The sequence below is a fragment of the Spea bombifrons genome, chromosome 1 (genome assembly GCF_027358695.1).
Source record: "Spea bombifrons isolate aSpeBom1 chromosome 1, aSpeBom1.2.pri, whole genome shotgun sequence".
Lineage (NCBI taxonomy): Eukaryota > Metazoa > Chordata > Amphibia > Anura > Pelobatidae > Spea > Spea bombifrons.
The window spans coordinates 40,902,704-40,919,137 of NC_071087.1; the positions used below are offsets into that span (position 1 = coordinate 40,902,704).

At 39.0% G+C, this 16,434-nt stretch overlaps 1 protein-coding gene across 1 annotated transcript in view; it reads left to right on the forward strand.

The window, feature by feature from the left end:
* Window positions 1–12: 12 nt before the first annotated feature.
* The window catches only part of SCLT1 (sodium channel and clathrin linker 1), a 41,858-nt gene continuing 25,436 nt past the window's right edge, over window positions 13–16,434 (forward strand). Inside the window, exons 1-12 of the mRNA XM_053461298.1 lie at window positions 13–163; window positions 2,325–2,391; window positions 3,226–3,290; window positions 4,491–4,522; window positions 4,966–5,038; window positions 6,645–6,700; window positions 10,089–10,224; window positions 10,875–10,997; window positions 12,943–13,013; window positions 13,278–13,368; window positions 13,800–13,891; window positions 14,208–14,385. Coding sequence (XP_053317273.1) covers window positions 2,355–2,391; window positions 3,226–3,290; window positions 4,491–4,522; window positions 4,966–5,038; window positions 6,645–6,700; window positions 10,089–10,224; window positions 10,875–10,997; window positions 12,943–13,013; window positions 13,278–13,368; window positions 13,800–13,891; window positions 14,208–14,385 — 954 coding nt within the window. The 5' untranslated portion in view covers window positions 13–163; window positions 2,325–2,354. The remainder of the gene's footprint in view (window positions 164–2,324; window positions 2,392–3,225; window positions 3,291–4,490; window positions 4,523–4,965; window positions 5,039–6,644; window positions 6,701–10,088; window positions 10,225–10,874; window positions 10,998–12,942; window positions 13,014–13,277; window positions 13,369–13,799; window positions 13,892–14,207; window positions 14,386–16,434) is intronic.

The following is a 16,434-nucleotide window of genomic DNA, read 5'->3' on the forward strand; positions in this document are numbered from 1 at the left end:
AAAGTCTGTTCCGGTCATGTTTAACGGCTGGCTTCTATTGTTGCTGTGGTTACCGCGGAAGAGTCTGAGCTGTGGGAGCTTGGCTGACTCAAATAGGGAAGTGACGAGATTAAATCGGGAGTAAAGGCTGCAGCAGCCGGCTGTTAGGAAGAACGTACGACGGGTAACTGTATAGATGGAGATATTTAAGAGCATGAATGGAACGCATGCTGAGTGTACGGCTCGGCTCTGATTGGATGGTATACACGGGTACTTGAGACCCTGTTCACAGATGCAGTGCTTGTTCGTTTGCACGGTATTATGTATACATGGGGCCGGGTAAATCTATGGGATCTACGAGACATAAAGACACCTGTAGCTCGGTTTTGGGAGCGCTGAGCATTTAGTGATAATGTCAGAAAGAGACAGACAGCGATCCATTCCTACACTCACATTGTTATTGTATTAGAGAGGCAGGAATTGTGTGTCTAAAAGTGCCCCTATAGAGACAACCACTACCTTAAGCAGTTAACGTGGACATGCCATTTAAACACAATCCCATCAAGTTAGTTAAACGGCTTTTATGAATGTCAAGAAAAACAAATTTTCAGAGATTACTCTGCGTGTGGCACAAATCAATTAAAGGGATTCCGCTGCCCCATTCATCCATACCGAGGGGGTGGGGTTTAAGTACTTTGTAAGTTCTTTAATGGGGTTTCTTTGGTGTGTTAAAAAAATATATAAATAAAGTTTTTTTTGGTGTTTTTTTTTTGTTTTTTTGAGAAGCTGCAGCTCCAGATCACAATGCCTCTCCATCTTTCTGTTTTTGCAACGCTGGTTGTCTGCTTGTTTGTCCTCGCCAAACTCATTGAGCCAGCCCTGGAGCTGACTGGCAGCAAGCGTTCATCATGTGCAAGGAGAATCGCACCAAAATGTAAAGGGACCTCTTCGCTGTCATATGTAGCAAAGTGCATGCAATGGTTTAAGGGTCCATTTAATGCCCTCTTCTCTTCCTTAACCTCTACATGACCAAAGATTTATTTGGGCATTTTTACCATGGGTTTGATCAGCTGTGATTCCCCTTTTCCATGTTTAGTGTACCTGCATATATTATACATAGAAACAGCATAATGGATGTAACTGAACGGGTATTGCCATATCGGCACTAATATGTAAAAACATTAGTCCAAAATTGGAAGAAGAAAAAACACATTTTGTGTAAATCTGCTTAGAACTTCATAAAAAGCAACCCCTTATGTTTACAGCAATACTCCACATACTTAGGCCACATCGCCCCCTTACATAGTACCCTATTTGTATATATTGGGGTGCTTCTTTTGCAGCATTTTAATTCTTTGGTGACATCACTGGGGTATCTATAATAGTTTTGTAAGTTTATTATTATTATTATTATTAGCCGTGTGTTCCTGATTGCAATGTGTGCAATCAGCCAGCGCTCAGAGATCCCTCCAGGGTCTCCGCTCCGAGACCCAGTCCTTTGTCGCCTGATCATACCCTCAGACAGTAAAGGTGTAGAGGGGCTCACGTACTTGAAGCTAACTGTTCTTTCCTAGGATACAAAAAACATTCTTTAATATACGTTTGTGGTTCAGAAATACTCTCCACAGCCTCTGGTACCCTCCTCTAGGTTCCTTTAGCTGCCGTTAAAATACTTATAATGTGGAATTCTGTATAAACAAATTAGTTATTAATCGTGCTGTATCAAATAATGCTTCTCTTTTAAAGGGACAATTTAATATTGGACAGCCTTGCCAAAGAGTATATTAAAGTACTTTAATATGCGTTCTTTTAAAGGTAAAAAAAAGTACTTGCCTTAGGGAGAGGTGGCAGCTCCTCACATGTAGTCTTGCCACCGATTGGCTGCTTTAAGCCAATTGGTGTCAGGAAAGCAGTTCCATTAAACTCAATGGAAGAGCTTTCCGAGCATGCACTCAACATCACTGGAGCTGACTGGTGGTAAATATATGGCGCGCCAGGAGATGTGTTCAGCCGAAAGCGGGGTAGCACTCCCTTGGAATCTATATAGCTGGAGCATTGGGAAAAGGGCAAATGTCTATAGGGTAACGCTGCGGGATCCCTCTCCGCTATCATGTGCAGTATAGTGGATATGATGTATAGTATACAGTGTCCCTTTAAGCCTAGTTACATACTGTTCATTTATGTGTTTCTCACATAGATTGCTTCACTTCTCTTTTTTTGTTTTTTTTGGATGTTTTCACAATCCCAGAAGATTTTCAGTATCTCCCTATAGTTATGATAACAATAGGTTCATATTAACTGCATAATAATATGCGCCATTGTTCCGTTTTTGTCTTGCCAATTAGGTGTGAATTGATTGAATAATTACGCGTCTAATGGCTGCCTTAGAAATGGATTTTCTCAGGGACGAAGGTAAGCAATTCCTTTTTTGTTCTGCAATAGCATAGAATCTGTAATAGCTATACTGTACATTCAGAAATAGCAACATTGATGTGATACTGATTTTAATCAGCTCATTTTCTTCCTGAGATACGCACCGGTTTTCAGTAGACACTGTATCAAATTAAAAGGAAAATTGCTTTTCTGGGACATATTTCTCTTTATTTTTTTGTCCTATGGCCTTAAATGAATCAAGTTTGTCTTAAATGTTACTACCAATTAGCGACTGGGTGTTATAAAATGTTATTCAGTGATTCCCAAATTACCACTAATTTTCTGGATAAAAAAAAAAAAACCTGACATTTCAGTTTGCACATTCACAGATCTAAAACATTCATAGATCTATAAAAGGCCGTACGGGCCTTTGTGTATCGCCATATACGCATGCCCATCTGGCAAAGGGTTCGGCGGAGACGTATTCATTAGGGATTCGGGTTTGATGGCGCTAATTGGCGGACACAATTCGCACGCCGGAATCCCCCGGAGGGAAACATATAATTATTAGGTTGTCCGTAGTATGAAAAGTGTATAATGTCTCCTGCAAATAAAAAGAGAGAGTGGAAAGTGAAATTTTAGTTTGATTTTAATTTGGCATTATATTGTATATTATTAATGTGAATTCCTGAGAAATTTGTATGTTAACTGGTATAAACCAGATCTAATTCTAAGGTTTTTTTCCCATTGTTTATATTCATTATAGCCTTGTAACGCTCTTATTAAAGCATATTCTGTGTAATGTTTACTATTCATTCCTTCAATGTCTTAATCTATTTATTTATTTATTTATTTATTTATTTTTCCTTCCAGTCCAAAGATTAAGGACTGCACTGAAACAATATGAAGAGCAAAACACGGGAAGCCCTGTTCTACGGGTAATTTAGCATCACGTTATGATGTAGATCCTTTCTAATATTATACATGAGAGCTGGGACAACAAATGGAAACCTGTCTAGTCCTTAGAGAGTAGTTGACGCTGGGCGTCAGTTTCTCCCGTTAGGATGGTGTGAGAGCCTGCAAGAGATTTCTCTCCCTAGAAGGGAAGACACCGAGGATTTCACTGATCCTTAATCTGCCGCCATTCTATATGAAGAAAAAAACCTCCTGAGGTCCTGAACTTTTCTGTAACTTTAAATCTTTTTCCCCTTTGTTATCCCATTAAAAGATAACAACTTTGACAAAAAATTCCATATACTCTTGGGCTAATCCATTTTCCTATTCATTATATGTATACTGCACATACACACAAACATCCCGTTGCCGTGTTGTTTCCAGCATGTACCTATGGAGAAATAATAATAAAAAAATTAATATCACTTTAGTACTTTAATTACCTTTAATGTGCTTATGATCTGATATTTACTCGTATGATTAGTTTCTCGATTTGTAGTTTTTTTTGTGTTTTTTATTTATGAACTATGCTAAAGGTAAGAAATAAAACTCTGGTTTCCAATACATTACAAAAAAAATTACCATCTTGCTTATATAGGCTTTCAGACTGTCCCCTGATAGAGGTTTTGGGTCAATAATTTTTTTTTTTTATCTAGTTCCCATACAATCTTATTTGGGCCTTCTTTCTAACTTTTTATAGTTTCATTTTAAGGGTGTGGATAGCATGAGAAATCTTGGCTGTGCTTTAATGCATAAGAGCTCACTGACTTACATTGCTTACATTGGCCATAGTCAAGTTGGTTTATCTCATCTACTTAGCACTCCTTTTTTTATGAACAGACCCTTACTGATCTACCTATCTTTGGGGCTTATTCACTAAACTAGGGGTATGACGCGTATCACATGCTGCCCTGCTTAAGGAATAGCCTCATGAGTAAGATGTCTCAAGAAATCTTACCAAATGACGTCCGTCACATACAAGGTCTGCCCGGGTGTTCAAGAAACTCGGCGAGGTTGGTCCCTCGTAATGCTTAGAGAATACAAAGTACACACAAGGATTTTTTTTTTTGTTCCTGTAATATCCGCACATGGCTCGGGAACTTCTGTTCCGCCTGTGGGTGAAATAAAGCTTTGATTTGTTTACTATTGGGGATATATATAAAACCATGTTTCTTTTATTCTAGGATGAGACTTCACACACCGCGAGTGAAAAAAGGTAATTGTAGTTTCATTAAATGGAGTTTGAATTGGTGACTGTATTTTGTCGCTTTATTATCACACTATGGTTTTATTATATGACTTCTCAATGTTTTTTGTTTTTTTTTACAAAGATATGGGATTTCACGAATTAAAAAGTGATACATTTCTGACATGAAGCCCAGATAAATAGGATTATCTTCATCTAGTAGCATGGCATGATCTCTACACAGTTCTAAGGATTATTAGTTTTTATTGAACTTTACACGGCACTGAACGTATTTATTATACACACACACACACGCACAGACAGTAAGATTGTAAGGGGGGCTATATCGAGTAAGTTACATACAAGGTCTATAGACATGACCTTAATCATAGCTGCCAAAGCAAAATGTGTTTGCTTGACTATCTTTTTACTACACATTGAAATTATTATTATTTTTTTTTTATTTTTTTTAGAAATATGGATTTACTTATGGGAGAATTTGATGCACATACTGAAGAAATGAGCAAACAACTCCACTTCTATCAGGTATTTTCTCCCGGATTATTATCAAGTTTTAAAGCGTTTATTTGAAGAATTCATCCATTTGGCTTTTTTTATTATTAAATGCTATAATTACTATAAAACAGTATATAGTGCCGGGGTCTCACACCACAGCATGCAATGCTATAAAACAGTCTATAGTGCCGGGGTCTCGCACCACAGCATGTAATGCTATAAAACAGTCTATAGGGCCGGGGTCTCACACCATAGCATACAATGCTATAAAACAGTCTATAGTGCCGGGATCTCACACCATAGCATACAATGCTATAAAACAGTCTATAGTGCCGGGGTCTCACACCACAGCATGCAATGCTATAAAACATATATATACTTTATTCATTAATCATTTAATAATAAAGGCTCTGTTCTAGGACCCCTTCTGTTCTCTCTTTATACTTCCTCACTTGGCAAACTGATCCTTTGGCTTTCAATACCACCTGTATGCTGAAGACACCCAGATCTATCTATCTATCCTTCCCTGATCTCTCTCCCTCTGTCTTAGATCGTCTCTACCTGGATGTCTGCACGTTTCTTGAAACTTAACCTCTCCAAAACTGAACCTCATCTCCCCTCCCTCCAATGCTAAGATTCCCCCATCTATCTCCCTCAATGCTAATGGTGCCATCGTCTCCCCATCTACTCATGCACGCTGTCTTGGTGTCACCCTTGACTCTGACCTTTCATTCTCCCCCCACATTCAGTCTGTCTCTAAAAACTGACGTCTCCATCTTAAAAACATTGCCCGCATCCGTCACTAACACAGCATGCCACTAAGGCTCATGCCTTGATTATCTCCCGTCTTGATTACTGTAACTCTGTCTTAGCTAGTCTCCCTCTTACCTGTCTCAGCCCTCTACAATCCACCATGAATGCTGCTGCCAGACTTATCTTCCTCTCATGTTGCTTTAATAACGTCTCTCCCCTCTGTCAGTCTCTTCACTGGCTGCCTGTGCGCTTCAGGATTCATTTCAAAATCCAAACTCTTACTTTCAAAGCCCTTCACAACGGTTCCCCTCCCTACATCTCCTCACTCATCTCTAAATACACTCCTAACCGGTCTCTCCACTCATCCAACGATCTCCTTCTATCTTGTCCTCTGATTTCTAGCTCTCATGCACGCTTACAAGATTTCTCCAGGGCTGCCCCTATCCTCTGGAATGCCCTCCCCCGGTCTATCCGTCTCTCCCCCTACCTTTATTCCTTCAAAAAATCCCCCAAGACCCATTTCTTTAAGGACGCTTATAATATTGCACATTAACACCCCATATTCCCTTAGCTCACCTCTCCTAGTCCCTCTAATGCAATACTTACATTAGTGTGGCTGGTCCATCCCTGACAAAGGCACTTTTACCTATTGTGTAATACACCCTAAATCCCTCTAGACTGTAAGCTCCTTTGAGCAGGGCCCTCCTAACGTGTTGTCTCTGTTAGTCAATTTGTTATGTAACATACTACTTGTTATGTCCTGTCCATCCATTGTACTGCACTACGGAATTTCATGGCGCTTTTCTTACTGTGAATATTACATCATTGTTTATCTGCTTACCATTTTATTTATTTCTTTATTCTATGCTATGTATGTCCACAGGCACAAATGGGTGAAATGAGACTAAAACTTGAAAGCATAGTGAAAGAAAATGAAAGGTAGGCTGGTCTATTTGCCATGTGGGTTTTATTATTATTCATTATTATTATTCCTTTTCTCTATTTTCTTTACAAATAGCCTTGTTACACTTGGGATTAGTAAATATTTATGTATGAAAATGCACCAAATGTGCCAAATTGTATTGCTCTGTCAGAAGGTGCTCTAGAGCTTGTCACAATTGCAGATATCGATACGGATTGCAGCCTTTTTATTCATAACCACCATTGTATCACCCTGCTGAGGTCTGACTTTTACAATAATACTTTATTTTTATTTTTTTTTGTACAGTTTAGTCTTAAAGATCATACTTGGAATTTACAAACACTGTTATTTTCTAAGTATATCAATCCTAGTTTACTGTAAGACAGTAAGAAGCGCTGCATAAATTCTTGGCCCTGTATAAATAAAAGATGACAATTATAATTTGATGGCATATAAGAACCATTCGACCCATCTAGTTTGCCTTTTTCTTCTGATTATATGCCATTTTCAAAACCAGTATAAAACATTTAGAGAACAGCAGAATGGGTCAAGGATTTCTTACCCGCAATCATCATCTATGATTTTTTTTAAAAAATTATTTATTTATTGCCAGTTTTTTTTACCCACCTGAAAGTTTCATATAAGAAATGGGTTCTTTTAAAAACAGGAAAAATAGCAATGACTATGCTAGTACTTTATATATGATTACAATTGCTGTATCATTTCAAAATACTCAAATTTAAAGTTTGTTAAAATTTTTATTTTATTGCTTGTGTTTGATCTTTCTTTAGTTTGATGGCCTAAATTTACTGAATATTGGCCTCCCTTATTGTATCTTGTTCTACCGTACAAATGTTTCCAATCCTGCTGTCATTGCAGACCAGCGTTCTAAATAAACCATTGTGCAATAACGCTAATTCTTTCGCACTACTCTCCACTCACGTGGTTTGCAGCAATCTTTTCTGTATCCTCTAATGCTGAAATGCACTTGCATTTAAATGACTGTCTCCCTATCTTCCATGACCATGTGCCGCTTGGGGTTTTGATAATTTATTCCTCTCTGTTTTATATTCCCTTTTTATCATTCCTTCTAATTCTTGGCTTGTATGTTTTTATTATGGATAAATTGCCTGTAGCTGATATTCAAATGGCATTTAATTCCCTCCTGCTTTTGTAATGATAATGCAGACAGCTTTATCAGAGAAGCTCGGTTGAAGAATGATAACTTGTTTCTGGTTATAGACGTGCTTAATTCCTAGTGGGATCGGCCAACTTAGAATAAACAGCCGTGTTTGTCAGGTATAAAGTCTGAACATCACTTAGATAGCAGACGCAGGAAGGATACAAACAAATGCAAGGGGATAATCTGACCTATTTCGGACATGTAGGGACCAAGTAAAACGGAGGGGGGACTTGACATTACCTGACATGGCAATACTAAAAGGGACAGGTCAAAGTTGGACAGGTCAAAGTTGATGAGCTACCATACATGAGCAATTTTTTAATTGAAATGCGGTTGTTATAAGTTATTGGCGCGTATCTCTTGTTTGCAGTTCTCAATATCTTTTTAATAACCTCATTCCACTTCATAAATACTAAATTATTGAAAACGTGGGCTACTTGCATACCTGGATACAGGATATGTTTGGTGCCATTGCGTCACTTCCACCTCAACCAGTACCACATACACACTAAATCACAAACTCACTCTAACACCATACACTAACACACCCACGCACATAAAACATGGCTGCCTCCAATTCTTACTTAAAGGGTCATGTTATGTTAGAAGTTAAATGGTCATGTGCTATATAGGATAGGTTCAGTTAATAGAGTGTGACTTATCGTGGGGCCAAATGATTCCCTAGACCAGTGGTTCTCAACCTTCCTAATGTCGTGACCCTTTAATACAGTTCATCATGTTGTGGTGACCCCCAACCATTGAAATTATTTCATTATATATTGTGAAATATGTGTTTTCCGATGGTCTTAGGTGACCCCTGTGAAAGGGTCGTTCGACCCCCAAAGGGGTCGTGACCCACAGGTTGAGAACTGCTGCCCTAGACTACAGTCAAAAGCCTTCTGAACACACCAACGCACACTCTTCTTATGGTCAGAACAGGTCTTACTCTGTATACGAGCTGCCGCATTACTACCACAGGGTTATGTGAACCAGCTGAGTGTTGTGATCGCTCTTTATATAGCGATCAAGCTATTCACTGCAGAGGAAATGAGAACAAGCTGTGATCCACACACATTTTCACATTTGTCACACTGATCTCAGAATCGCTGTGGTTTTCCGAAGAGATCTGGAACTTTTTGAAAAATAATGAAAATTCCTTAAAAACCAACATTAGTTATTTTATTAATCCTAAGTAAATGCTATGGGCATGGCTCTTGGGATTTTTTCAGCCCTAAGTTTATTGACAACTAGAGACAAGTTGTTCAAATACTAAAACTCTGTGGTTTATTTCCTGGTTATTGTGTAGACCAAGTGTGGCCAGAAGGTTCCTCAGCTTCCCGTTGTCATCAGCTTGCCGCAGGCTAGCAAAACATTATAGGGAATCGTGTTTAAATAACAGCCTGGGAGATGCATGTTGGCTACACATGATGTGTTTGGTGTTTTCCACCATTCCGCTAACAGAAATAGATAACTCAACAAGCCCCAGGGTTCTGCCAAACATGAGAACGGAAATGACAGACGTTGCGTGCCTGTCCATCTTCATAATGACTTGGACAAGTGCTAGATCGTTGTCCCACATACATTTTCTATCCTATCTTTTTGATTTGAGGATAATTACTTTAATTGGCAATGTTGTAGAGTTTACGTTCATTTCCAAACCTCTTCTGGTATCTACATTAAAAGAGAAACGAACATCGACAGTATACAAAACTCTCATCTGTCATTATCATAAAAGCAGTTAGCATAGATTAGTGATAGATTGGATCACGTTGTTACTTGCAGGCTGTTCTAACACGTGCATGTTCTTATGTATTCATTGACAAACTTTATAGGCATCTTGGATTATCTTGAACAAGTGTAGATTTTTATGAATGCACATTGTGTTCCAATAATGTATAATCCATTTAGTAAGCTAGCAAGACGGGATAAATCTAGCATAAGAAAAACCTTTGCCTACGAAGCTGTAGCTGCCTTGTACACATTAGAAGGTGTCTTTCCAATTGTCATGATTAATGAACGGACTCTCATCTGCGTCCTCCAATAAAGTAATCACGGATGCTGTACTCGAAATGTTATATAGCTGATAATGTCAATTCATAATGAATACATCCAACAATCCCTGCGTTGTGGAATTCTTTAAATAGAGTAACTATTAAACGTTAATTAGATGCTACGTTGACTGTAATATTCTAGAAAATGATTTGTTTTCATTGATTTAATAGGCTGCACGAACAGCTGAAAGAATCGTTGGAGCAGCAGCTGGATTCTTCTCCTTCTGGCGCTGGTTTGGCCAGGGAGGTATTCACCGAACACGAAGTGATCAAAAACCTACAGGAACAACTGAAACTTGCAAATCAAGTAAGCTGAACAGCGAACACTATTTCTCTACGTACCGGATTGTTTAACTTATTATCCTTGCTTTTTCCCCCCCTGTATTTTTAAAGCGTGATGTCAAATGTACACAGTTCTGCTTTCCACAAAATTGAAGCAGTTCTTAATTCCAAGCGAAAAGGAAAAAGAAAATCTAAAAAATAGACCTTTTTTATGACTTCGGTAAGAGCTATTTTAGCTCTGCTGGCACAGCTTTCTTAAACTACACAGATGTACACTAACTCACGAAACATCTGTGACCTATTAAATTAGCTCTTCATATATAGTGTTAGATTAGAAATTCTGTCTGAAGGGTGCAAGGTACAACAGTACACACCTCGCTCCTTCTTTTGCTGAAGGTACGTTCAGTCACCATAACTAAAGCAACAGTGCCCCCTGCTTGACTCTTCTATACCTCTTTCTAATCAGCTTTTATTACATTCTTTTAGCTAAAATGTAAAAGAAAAACGTCCCTTTTCATTAACCCAGGTTTTTATTCTTTCTGGCCCACAACCTATAGATTTAGAAATTCATATTTAAGTTATCAACTGCAGCTGTTGACTATTGGTACTCTATATTGGTAATCTATGGAAATTAGTATTTCTGGGCGCTGAAGCTGCCTCTAATTGTTTCTCCAGGAGAAGGATCATGCCTTGGAGCTCTGGCACACAGCCACACAAGAAATGGATCACCTTCAACAACTTTACCAGGCACAGCTGACCCAGACGCAGGTCCAGGCTGCTGAAAAACGACAGCAAAAGGTAGTATACATCTCCAAGTGCTTTACGCTTCCATTGCGATGGGCCCTTTATGCCCACAACCACTGGAAAATTGACATCCGGTTTTACTTGAAAACACACATGCAACACAATGCTACAGAAGTGTACCATGCAATATAATAATTAAAAATGCAGTCCCTTTGTTAATGCCACCTCTACAACTTCTACAACATAAAAAAATACACTGGCCATTGCCACAACAGAACCATATCCTTCAGTCCAATAGGTTGTCCTACCAGTCCGTACTTTTTTTCTAGAGGGGCCATCTTCCACCATCTTTTTATCTGTGTATCCTCTGCCAGCTGCTTTGACTCCTCAGCTGTGCTAGTGTGTGCATACCTGGGCTGGTCATCGGGCAAACTTGGAAAATGCCTGGCAAGCAAGTGCCCAATGTCGCTGAACACTTAGCTTTGTTGGTGCTGGTGCGGGCTCTTGCTGGATACATGTGGCTGCACGCTGAAAAAATGTAAAATACTTCCTGGGCCGATTGAACTAGAAGAATAGCAGACTGCATTATATGGAACCCTGAGATATGAGGGATCACCACACCAGGAGCAAGAAACAGAGTGAGGTCTTTGCCTCTGTCCTGTGTGGATGATGTGACCGTCCTTCAGACATGCAAGGACTTCAGCAAAGCTTCAGGCGCAAATGTCAACTGCAGGAAGCCTGAGACCATACGGGCATTGGGATCTGACTTCCAACCCACTACCTTTCACCGTCACTATAGACTTCATCAAAATCCTAGGGGTCTGATTTAACAGAGATGGCTGAAAATCTGGGAAAGCAGACTGAACAAAGTTATACAGAAAAGTATACTTTGGAGCCACAGAGACCTTACTATCAAGGGGAAAGTCCTGGTTCTGCTCAACAAGATTCTTCCTGTTCTGCAGTATGTTGCTCAGCCACGACCCCCTTGGTCTCAGTCGAGCCATCACCAGGATAGTTTTTCCCTTAATATGGGGCAGAGTAAAGCACATTTCACTTCCAAGGGTGCCAAAGAAGTGACCGTTATAACAACTTTGCTGAGAGGCTCCTTTGTGTGCTACTGCATGCATAGGACCCTAAGAAACACGGCAAACGTCTCTGCCAGGAACTCCAACTCTCCAAAAAATACCATGTCCTCGCTTTCCTGATCTCCCTAGTCCTTGGACTTCAGTCATATCCCCCTTTCCTACCCACAACGCCATACCTCAGGTGCCACTATATCCAATCCCTTGGAACTGGTAAATGTTTTTTTTATTGTATGGGGTGATTTCTGTTGCTAACTATTTTGTTCAGGTGTACTGTTTTAGTTATAGACAGTACACAATACCATCAGCGTATACACTTAAACTGTTGACGTTTTGTGTTCTGCGCTGCATCGCAATTTGCCTTGTATGTGATTTATGTTCTATACTTGAATAAAACTCAATCAAACTAGAAGAATGGTGGATAGCGTGGCAGTTTATAGCTTTGGGGACACTGTTCTGTCAGCGACAACAGAAGAGCGGGGCTTAGGAGTAATTATTTCTGAAGATTGAAACATAAGCAGAGGCGTTAGTAGCAGGAAAGGAGAGGTGATCACATCTCTGGTTAGTCTTCACCAGTAGCATGCTAGTGTGTAGCAAAGTCACAATTCCGGTCCTCAAGGGCCACAAACAGTCCATGATTTTTGGATCTCCATTAAGGTCATTAAAGTATGTATGTGTGTACTAGATATTTTGCTAGCACAATGTATAAGTTAAGTGTCATACACATGTTTGTGGATTACAGATATCTGCTTTGTCAGCTAGTAATGAAATGTTATTTACTTGCTTAATTTTTTTCACGTTTCTCGTTAATGATACTTGAGAGATTTGAATATATTGCTGCTTAATGAAAATGTGCACGCCACATAATGTCTTTGCTATCTCCTGACACACATCTTCCCTTTTTTTGATATATTAAGACCAATCAGCAGATTCTACTTACTGTTAAAGAACAAAGTTTGGAAATTCAGCAGCTTTCTACTGAGCTCAGGTAATATATGTTTGCATCAACCCTTCCCGCAGTCCCTTTAATCAAAATAAATTGATCTATTCACCAAAACTGGAAATAAACGCATTGTAATGAGGAATCTGTTTCTCTAAACAGACAAAGAATGCCTTGTTTGTACAATGTTCTTATTGTCAAAACTGTATTTCCCTAGTCATAGCTGTCAAGAAGTATTTGCTGTCGTTAATTTATTTCTAAGAACTGTGTAAATTCAACTTCACAGCATGAGATCTTATCCAATATTAACAGGCAAACAAAAGTGGATTTAAGTGCCGCAAATATGAAAATTGATGAAATGAACAAGCTTATCGGGAACCTTCAAGAACAACTGCAGAGGAAGGTGAGCCAGTACCATGGGATGGGTATGTGGGTTACCTTTGGGGAAAATTGTACGGAAGGCGTGTTCTATTATATGAACATTGGGTTGTCCATGTCACGCATCCAACACCATCTCCGAGAATCCGCCGGCAGAAGCATCGCCACATATCATCGGTTTTGGGATACAGGATAGTCATTATGTATTTTCTAGTCACTGCCCATAGCGTTCCAGATATTCTATTACAAAGAACTGTCAAAATCCTGTGTTTTTTATTACTTGCTAGCGATTAAGAAGATCTTTCTTGTGCCTCTCGGTGTTGATGTTGTGTTTCCATTTCTTCATTCTGTATTTATGTCTGTAGAGTTATTGAGAACTAGCATTAGTCTTTTTTTTTTGTCCATGACCCATTGCGTGGTCTCATATACATGTGACTTTGGTTTTATGTTTTTAAGGAAGAAGAAATTCTCGCTACTCAAAACAAGGAGGAAGCCTCAGACAAACGTGCACGTGAGCTCCAGTCTTCTTTGACGCAGTTAGAAACCAGGTAATGGTCAGACCCGAAGCTCCTGTGCACAGAAGTATTTTATTAACATACTACACTATGTCTGTAACAAACTAATGTTCCTTGGTGAAGTTCTATATATCATTGTAAATGTTATGTAGAATACACAGATATTATGGTAATTAGTGAAGTAACACTGTATCGCTAGGCGATATGTATCCAGTATTTAAAGAGTGAAGAGCAGCCTGAGATGCTGCACCTAATTAGAGGTGACAAATAGCCCTGAAAAAGTAATTGTTTTTTCTGTGAAAACATTACATTTATAATTTGGGCTTTTTTTTTTTCTCGTAACGTTAAGGTTAAAGTTAACCACTCAAAATGAGGAGCAACTCAAGCGAGAACGAGCAGAGCTAGAGAAACACGTGGCTGAGCTACAGACAAAGTACTCGGAGATTGAAGAGCAGAAATACGAGGCCGTTGGCAGACTCCGGGAGACCACAAGGGTGTTAGAAGAGGTTGCCTTGCAGAAGGACCAGGTAAAACTAGGTGACATTGTTGGAATTGTGCTCAGCATTGCGCCTAATAAACCATTTTGTCTTGTTAGTACAGTAGGTGATTCCTGCTGACACCAAGAACTCAATGAAATAATTCCATTTTTAGCATGTGATTTTTTTTTTTTTTTGTTAGTGGCACTCTAGTTTACATAACTACACTCTTATTGTGACAGAAGCACCTTGGCTCATTACCAGATTAAATTTTGCTTGCTTAAAACAGGTCGGAAGACCAAAAGGACTTAATAAAAAGAGGCGGAGAACAATATACTTCAGTATGTTGTCTGTACCTTTTTTATATGAGTTAACAACAAGGTTTATGGAATATATGGGCTCGATTCAATGAACCTGACTAAATCAAGTCGTAGTCAGAAAATACAGAATATGAATGTACCAATTCAATGCCCAACACTAAAAGAAAATGAACAACCACTCTCAGCCAAAATGCACGTAAGCAGTCTACGTCACACAAGCAGTGACTACCTCACACTACAACGTGCGTTGTGAAAATGGCTAAACCACTTAACCACCAATTACTTTAAGGACGCGGTTTTCTGTGGTTTAAATATAGTATTTTCTGTGTGTTTGTGCCATGAAATGTACGATCATTCTATGAGGTTTAGTGGGTTTTTTTTGTTGTTTGTTTTTTTACACAGTTAAAATGTTTAGTCTAGTGGTAAGGTAAGGTTTGTTTGAGTTAAGGTAATCTAAAATAAAGTGTAATAAGAGATTATACATTTATAAGAATGTCCTTGCTGGGGAGGAGGCAGTCTTAATATTCGCTATGGGATGTTGTACATGGACCCTGACAGCTATGTAATCACAGGTATTCTACCAAATTGTAACTTTCAATTTACAATAACAACCCTCCTTGGTATTAAAAGGAAGATTACTAATCTCCCCAACCGACCCATTAACTGTTGCTGTTACTGGATGTGTGTGTGTGTTTGTATGTGTATATTTTCTATGTTGGTCAAATAACATGTCACTGTCGTGCACAAATATTGGCACCCTTGGTAGATATGAGCAATTAAGAATTGTCTTTATTTTTTAACCTTTTTGATCTTCTCTTCAAACAATACACAAAAACACTCTCACGGATATCCAACAACTGCACACACAACACAGGTTTATCAAAAAACAAAAAAGGTATACTATATGTGTAGCACAATTATTGGCACCCTTTAGTTTAATACTTTGTGCTACCTCCCTCTGCCAAGGTATAATGCGTGATGAGGTTGAGGAATACATGGCAAGGGATCGGAGACCATTCCTTCATACAGATTCTCTTTAGAGCTTTCAAATTTTGAGGTCAACACTAGTGGACTTGCCTCTTTATTTCAAGTCAGGGGACTGGGATGGCCGTGGTAGGACCCTGATTTTATGGTCGGCAAACACATTTTGTGTTGATTTTGATGTATGTTTTGGATTATTGCCCTGCTGGCAGATCCAATCACGGCCCATTTCAGGTGATATTTGACAGTGTAGATGGCATCTTAACAGAATGTCTAGGTCCTCTGGCAGAAAAACAGCCCCAAAACATTAAAAGGCCATCACCATATTTAACCATTGTCATGAGGTACTTTTCGAAATGGCTACCTCTCTGTGTACTCCAAACCTACCTCTGGTGTTTACTGTAAAAAAAAAAAAAAAAGCCCTATTTTGATTCCATCTGACCATAGCACACAATCCATTTGAAGTTCAAGTAGTGTCTGGCAAACTGAAGACTGTTGAAGAGTTTGTTTTTGGATCAGAGTAGAGACTTTTTTCTTGTAACCCTTCCAAACAACTTATAGTGATGCAGGGGACATCAGATTGTAGTTTTGGAGGCTTTCTGACCCCGAGACACAACTGACTTCTGTAATTCACCAGCTGTGATCCTTGGAGACTTTTTGACCACTCAAACCATCCTCAATACAATGGGTTGAGACAACATAGACACACGTCCTCTTCCTGGTTAAATCATAGCATTTCCAGTTGACTGGAACTTATTAAATATTTCCCTGATGGTGGAAATGGGCATTTACAACACTT